Source organism: Galeopterus variegatus, unplaced genomic scaffold (genome assembly GCF_000696425.1).
Source record: "Galeopterus variegatus unplaced genomic scaffold, G_variegatus-3.0.2 Scaffold35219, whole genome shotgun sequence".
Taxonomy (NCBI): domain Eukaryota; kingdom Metazoa; phylum Chordata; class Mammalia; order Dermoptera; family Cynocephalidae; genus Galeopterus; species Galeopterus variegatus.
This window is the reverse complement of record NW_007761330.1, coordinates 1-6,420: the sequence shown is the minus strand read 5'-3', so window position 1 is coordinate 6,420 and position 6,420 is coordinate 1. Positions and strand designations below refer to the sequence as shown.

The 6,420-nt window shown below is 52.8% G+C and overlaps 2 protein-coding genes across 2 annotated transcripts; one reads left to right on the top strand and one right to left on the bottom strand.

Moving 5' to 3' along the window:
• Positions 1 to 468: 468 nt before the first annotated feature.
• Positions 469 to 4,502, top strand: LOC103584018 (serine/threonine-protein phosphatase 2A 56 kDa regulatory subunit beta isoform-like; the record flags this gene model as incomplete). The annotated part of the gene is made up of 8 exons (XM_008565168.1): positions 469 to 550; positions 642 to 750; positions 1,319 to 1,372; positions 1,446 to 1,496; positions 1,624 to 1,743; positions 2,825 to 2,952; positions 3,224 to 3,325; positions 3,789 to 4,502. Coding segments are annotated over 8 exons (794 nt in total), but the record flags the coding sequence as incomplete, so codon positions are not given.
• LOC103584017 (glycoprotein hormone alpha-2) lies at positions 4,501 to 5,937 on the bottom strand. The gene is made up of 4 exons (XM_008565167.1): positions 5,889 to 5,937; positions 5,379 to 5,481; positions 5,013 to 5,197; positions 4,501 to 4,895 (listed from the first exon to the last, which is right to left on the bottom strand). Exons 2-4 carry the CDS (start codon positions 5,479 to 5,481, stop codon positions 4,794 to 4,796), a joined length of 390 nt encoding a protein of 129 aa, XP_008563389.1. The 5' UTR covers positions 5,889 to 5,937; the 3' UTR covers positions 4,501 to 4,793.
• Positions 5,938 to 6,420: the final 483 nt, after the last annotated feature.

Below are 6,420 nucleotides of genomic sequence, written 5' to 3'. Positions count from 1 at the left end.
CTTTGAGGCAAGTTTCATTTAACCACAGAGTCTTGATTCCTTCATCTGTAAAGTGGATTTAATAAGCCCTTCCTCCTGGGACAGTTTTGAGAATTACATGGTACACAGTAGATTCTCTAAGTGTTTGTTATTCTTTTGGTTGACTGGCATGAAGAATGAAAGATATAGGCTGGGTGCCTGCTGATTGGATGGAGCTGCGGTGATGAGGGTTAGGGTCTGGGGGAGAATAAGATGAGCTGGAACACTTCATGGAAGAAAGGGTTGAGCTGGGACTCAGTGGCAGAGGTGGCTGCGCTGAGAAGGGTATTTCAGAGGTCAGTGTTGATCTCAGTGAGGCCTGGTTTGGGGCACTGGGAAGGGATTGTGACCTCTGGGTGAGGATGAGTGTGCAATGTGTGTAAAGGTGGGCAGGCAGGATGGCTAAGGGGTGGGCGTGGGGTGGGCTGAACCTACCCCCACTGCTCTGAGCCCTCCTGCATTCTTCTCTCAGTTTCATCTATGAATACGAGCACTTCAATGGTGTGGCTGAGCTGCTGGAGATCTTAGGAAGGTAATTGTCCCTGGGCCTCAGGTGGAGTTTAGGATTCTGGGAGGAGGGACTGAGGTTATCTGAGCCCTCCTCTCTTCTGCCTCCTCCTCAGCATCATAAATGGCTTTGCGCTGCCCCTGAAGACTGAGCACAAGCAGTTCCTGGTTCGTGTCCTGATTCCCCTACACTCAGTCAAGTCACTGTCTGTCTTTCATGCCCAGGTGAGGCCTGGGCCTGGCCCTACTGCAAGAGGAGCTCCTGATAGAGTCAGAGAAGCCAGTGGGGTCTCTGACTCTATCAGGAGTCAGAGGTTAGGGCTGGAGGTTAGCTTGACACTCATGGGATGCTACCTTGCCTTCTTTATCTGTACTAATTCTGTTCCATCTACCTTAGACAGTTCCCACTGACCCTTTAAGGCTGACCTCAGGCATCAGCTCTGTGAAGCCTTACTCAGCCCCTTCCCCTAGTCAGAAGTAAACTCTCCTCCTACTATATTCCCAAAGATTGTGATACAGAATTCTACTACTGAACCTTCTGCAAAATTTATAAGGATTAGTTTGCTGACTGTTTCCCCTGTGAGATCATCATTATATTCCCAGCACACTGAGCGTGGTGCCTGGTATGTCCTAGTAAATGTACGTCCTAGCAGTTAGTAAATGCTTGGTGAATAAGAGAGTGGGAGACAGTAAGTGAGCAAATGTCTGGCATCCTGTCCTGGGCAGTCAGTCCTTGGCACTCAGCCTTCTGCTGACCCCCGGCTTCTTTCTCTCTACCCCACACCCCTTACAGCTGGCATACTGTGTGGTGCAGTTCCTGGAGAAGGATGCCACCTTGACAGAGCACGTGAGTAGCTCTGGGGGGAAGGCAGGCCTCTTACCTCTGCAGGTTTGACTCCTTTCTGCCTCAACCCCCACAGGTGATCCGGGGGCTGCTCAAATACTGGCCAAAAACCTGCACACAGAAGGAGGTATGAAGAAGGGCTTTGATGCCCACCAGGGAGGTTGGGAGGGCTCGGCTTCCAGGAGGCAGTCAGGTGTATGTGCATTGGGGGGAGATGTGAGCAGCTGTCCCTCTGTCCCTACCCCTGCCTCCAGGTGATGTTTCTGGGGGAGATGGAAGAGATTCTTGATGTCATCGAGCCTTCCCAGTTTGTGAAGATCCAGGAGCCCCTCTTCAAGCAGGTGGCTCGCTGTGTTTCCAGCCCCCATTTCCAGGTATGGTAGGGACAGGTGGTGGTGGGAGCAGAGGTATGGCCTGGGAAGGTCAGCTAGTTGGCCTAACACAGCTCCCTCTGCCCTCAGGTTCTCTTGCATTCCTGGGTCTGATAATGGGGAGACGCTGATGGTCAGGAGACCTAGGGTCAAGCCTCAGATCTGCCTTCCACTGGCTGAGGGGCTTCAGGCAAATCACTTCACCACTCTGAGTCTGAATTAGCTTCCTCATCTGTAAAATGGGCCAACAATGATCTCTTCACAGGGTAGTGATAAGGATCAAAGAGATGATGAGTATAAACATGTTTGGTAAACTGAAGTATGCTCCAGAATGGAGTGGAGGGTTGTTATCATTTTTCCCCTTTTCTTAGTGGGCTTAGATTTCATTAGTCCCACTTTAGGACCACACCAGGCTTCCCTGCATCATCCCAGCTAGCTGTAACTCATGTTCTCCTACATTGTATGTGCAGATGTTTTCCCATTCTTGTGAGCTATAAGCCAGTGGAAGTCAATTCTTCCTCACAGTGACACTGGTACTTCAGTTTATAAAACATCTTTTTTTTTTTTTTTTAAAGATGACCAGTAAGGGGATCTTAACCCTTGACTTGGTGTTGTCAGCACCACACTCACCCAGTGAGTGAACCAGCCATCCCTATATGGGATCCGAACCCGTGGCCTTAGTGTTATCAGCACCACACTCTCCCGAGTGAGCCACGGGCCGGCCCAGTTTATAAAATATCTTAAAGTCCAGTATCTCATTTGATTCTTAGAACAGCCCTGTGGAGGTAGGTATTATTAGCCCCGTTTTACAAATGAGGAAACTGAGACTGAGAGGTTAAATGTCTCGTTCAAGGTCATGTGGATGTAGTGGAGTCTGTAGTGAAAATTTGCCTCCGAGTGCTGGACTCCAAATCCAGTGCTCTTTTCTCTGCACCATCTTGCTTCCTCCAGTGGGTCAGATGAGCCTTGAGGATGGGGTGTATGGAGGTCGGGGGGCCTGGGTTTGGGGGTAGCGATGGATACCAGACTTTGTACACAGAGAAGCCACGGCTAGGCACTCACTCTGCCATTTTACCTGCCCCAGGTTGCAGAGCGGGCTCTGTATTTCTGGAACAACGAGTATATCCTGAGCCTCATTGAGGACAACTGCCACACTGTGCTGCCTGCTGTGTTTGGGACCCTCTATCAAGTCTCCAAGGAGCACTGGAATCAGTGAGTGCCCAGGTTTTGACCTAACCCACAGAAACTGGGACCAGAGCCAGCCAATCTAGACCCTGAGGTTATTCCTAACTGGAAAGGATCAGAGAAAGCATCAGAAGATGGCTGAGGGGGTGGTAAAAAGGGCAGGGAAGTGGGCAATGCTTGTGGTGTTCAGAGCTGCATGCTGTATTTGGGGGACACGGATAGGCAGAATGCCAGAGGAGGAGGGGGAAGCCAAACTGAAGTTGTTCTCATCTCAACCTCCTCCCTTGACGCTGCCAAGAACCATCGTATCTCTGATCTACAATGTGCTCAAGACCTTCATGGAGATGAATGGAAAGCTGTTTGATGAGCTCACAGCCTCCTACAAGCTGGAAAAGCAGCAGTAAGTCTTGGGGGACTAGGCATTGGGGAGAGGGGAGAAAAGCAGGAAGAAAGCAGATCCTCAAGGCTGGAGGGAACTTTAGAGGACTACTCCAAGTCCTATTTGATCAGATGTTTAAAGTCTCTCCCTCATGTTCCTGCCAAGTGCTGGGCCATCCTATGCCCGATTGCCCACTGCATCCTCCAGTCATTCTTCCAAGTAGTTCTTCCAGGTACCACCCTGTTCTGACTACCTGTAGCTTCCTACCCTTCAGCCAGGGCCACTCAGAGCCTGGCCAGTTCATCTTCTCCACGACTGTGGCCTGGGATCAGTCCCTCCTCAGTGCTTCCCTAAGCAGAGAGTTCCTACAGAGTCACAGAACAGAAAACAGTTCCGTGCCCTCCCTTTGCAGGTGGGGTGGTGGTGAGGGAGGCTCGACTATGGGGGGCTCCAGGTAGGAGAGCTGCCTCACCTCTCTCCACAGGGAGCAGCAGAAGGCCCGGGAGCGTCAGGAGCTATGGCAAGGCCTGGAGGAACTGCGGCTACGCCGACTACAGGGGACCCAGGGGGCCAGGGAGGCCCCCCTCCAGCGGCTTACACCCCAGGTGGCCACCAGTGGGGGTCAGAGCTAGAGAGCCTCCCAGAAAGGGAGAAGCTAAACCCAGAGCTATCAGTCCCTCCATCCCTCCTCCTGCCCAGGGGCCCAGAGAGATACACACTTATCCCTGGCCTTGCCAGAGTGGGCTCTGAGGACTCCCTGCCCAGTCCAGTGTGGGCAGTTTTTACCAGGGGGCAGACGAGGAGAGGAGAGGTGGTCTTGGCAACAGAACTCTCAGGCCCGCATGGCAGGACTTGACCAGGGCAAGCTTGACCAGGAAGCTGCCATCAGGGATCTTCCCCTGCCTCAGGCCAGCACGACATCCTTTCTCATCCCCACCGTGGGGGTCCATGGTCTATTTATTCTCGCCCTGCTTACCCTCAATACAGACACTGTCCTGGGCCTGGGGCATCTTCCTTCCCTCCCCTCCCTTGCCCTATACTTCCTTGTCCCCTCTTTATTTATTGGGCAGGGGGAGGGGTGAGGGCACAAACAGGAACAGATTCACAGTGTCCTGGGGTAAGGGGGGGCGGGTCACAGTAATCATTGCCTATCTCCCTTCCTCTGGCTGGGGTAGACTTAATAAAGAGAGAAACTGAAGAGCTGCTTGCTTTATTTAGGGGTAGGGCAAAAAAGGAAGTAAAATGATGAAAGACTGGTTAGAAGGGCCAAGCAGAGAAAGGGAAGAGGCAAAAATTCCCCTCTTCTCAGGAGGTGACAGTCACAAAATCTTAAGAGGGTAAGAGCTGGAGCAAACCCCTCATTTACAAAATCCAATCGCAAGTAGCCAGCAGGGTTGGAACTCCCTCCAGTGTTTGAATCCCAGACCAGGCTTTCCTACCAGAACTTCAAACCCTCTAACCCAGGGGAGAGAGGAGGGAAGAGGATGAACTAGTAGCGTGAGAGGCGACACATGTCACACTGGCAGGCCTTGGCTGTGAAGATCTCGAGCTCCTCCCTTCGGGTCCCCACACACTGCAGCTGCACCTTCACCTGTGGGACAGGGGAGTCCACATTCCAGCCCCCCTTCATAGGGCCATCTTCGATCCCCATCTCCTTTGTCTTTCCCCCAACCCCCAATGTCCCATCACTGGGCTGGGCCCTCCTCACCTTCTTCAGGCTGCTGATGGTGCAGCACTGAGAGATGGAGGTGATGTTGTGTCGATAGCCACTGGCCACCAGCACAGAGTACCGGGAGGGGAAGGCACTGGACTCACAGTGGCCCACACAGGCTTGTACCACATGGGAGCCCTGGCAGGTGCCTTGGCGGTCACTTCGCACTGTCACGTTGATGGCTAGAAGGAGATGGGTGAGCAGTTGGTGGCAATTCTTCAAAGGCTTGCCCCAGCTCCTGTTGTCTGTTCCTCAGTTTGGGTCCATCTAGAGTGCTGCCTACCCCAAAGTGCAGTCTATCAGCTCTTTGCTCCCACCCAGAATTTCCACTCCCTCCAGCCCTCTGGTCCCAGAGGTACTCACGGTGCAAGTGGCAGCCTGGGATGGCTGCCTCCCGACCCTGGCCTTCCATGACTGCCAGGACCAGCAGGCAGAGGAGCAGGGTTTGGGGGGACACTATGGGCATCTGAAACACAATGGGTAGATGTCTCACTATGGGTATGCAGGTGGGAGGAGGAGTTCTTTAAATACTGCATGCCTCCTGGTGAGTCGGCCAGGGCTGGCTGGTCTGACAGGTGAGGTGTGCTTGAGTGAGGCTGTCTTTTCTCTGTATGTGTGTGTGTGTGTGTGTGTGTGTGTGTGTGTGTGTGTGTGTGCATGCGCGTGCAAGTGTCAGGATGGGTGTGAGTGTAAGCAGCTGTTTCTGGATGGGACTTAGGTGTAAGCCCTATGTGTGGTGATTCTCCCCTGGAACTTCCCTTGCCATCTGGAGCACAAACATCTTTCTCCCTCCATCTGCCCCATCTTAGCTTTCACAAACCTTGTCCACATCCCGAGGCCCTCCCCAAGCTCCTTCTGCCTCAGTGAGCTCACCACTTCCAAGGCCCAGGAATTGAGTGGCTCGTAGTCTCCCTGTGCCTCCTGCTGGTCTCTGGACTGATGCTGTCTCTCCAGGCTTTTATTTGCCAGCAGTTTAGAACCACGCCCTCTTGGAGATCAGCTTTCGGGCCAGCCTCCTTGCCTGAGGCCTCAGAACAATCCCACCTGGGAGATCATGCTCTTTGAGGTGTGGTCCTCAGAGAATGGCTTCTGCTGCCTCTTGCTTCCCTATCCAAAAAGTAGCCCATGGTCCAGAGCTGAGGGAAGTGAGATGTGGAGAAAGGCCCAGGAGTTGGTGGAGAGTGCAGCATGTGTGCAGCTGGAGAGAGAGGGGTTAAGGCCTTTGGCTGAGTTGTGGCCATCTGAATTTTCTTCTTTGCTGTGTGACCTTGGGCAGGATACTTCCCTATTCAGGGCTTTACTATCCCCAACCTTCAAACTATTAAACTCAGCCCTGCCCGTCTCTTACCAACTGCAGAGGAAAGGGACTGGGGAAGGAGATTCTTATGGACAAGGGAAATCGCAT

Coding starts and splice junctions, on each gene's coding strand:
- LOC103584017 (XM_008565167.1), bottom strand. CDS start 5,481: ATGCCCATAGTGTCCCCCCAAACCCTGCTCCTCTGCCTGCTGGTCCTG. Junction 5,198..5,378: donor CCCAGGCTGCCACTTGCACC/GTGAGTACCTCT, acceptor ATCTCCTTCTAG/CCATCAACGTGACAGTGCGA. Junction 4,896..5,012: donor CCATCAGCAGCCTGAAGAAG/GTGAGGAGGGCC, acceptor CCTGTCCCACAG/GTGAAGGTGCAGCTGCAGTG.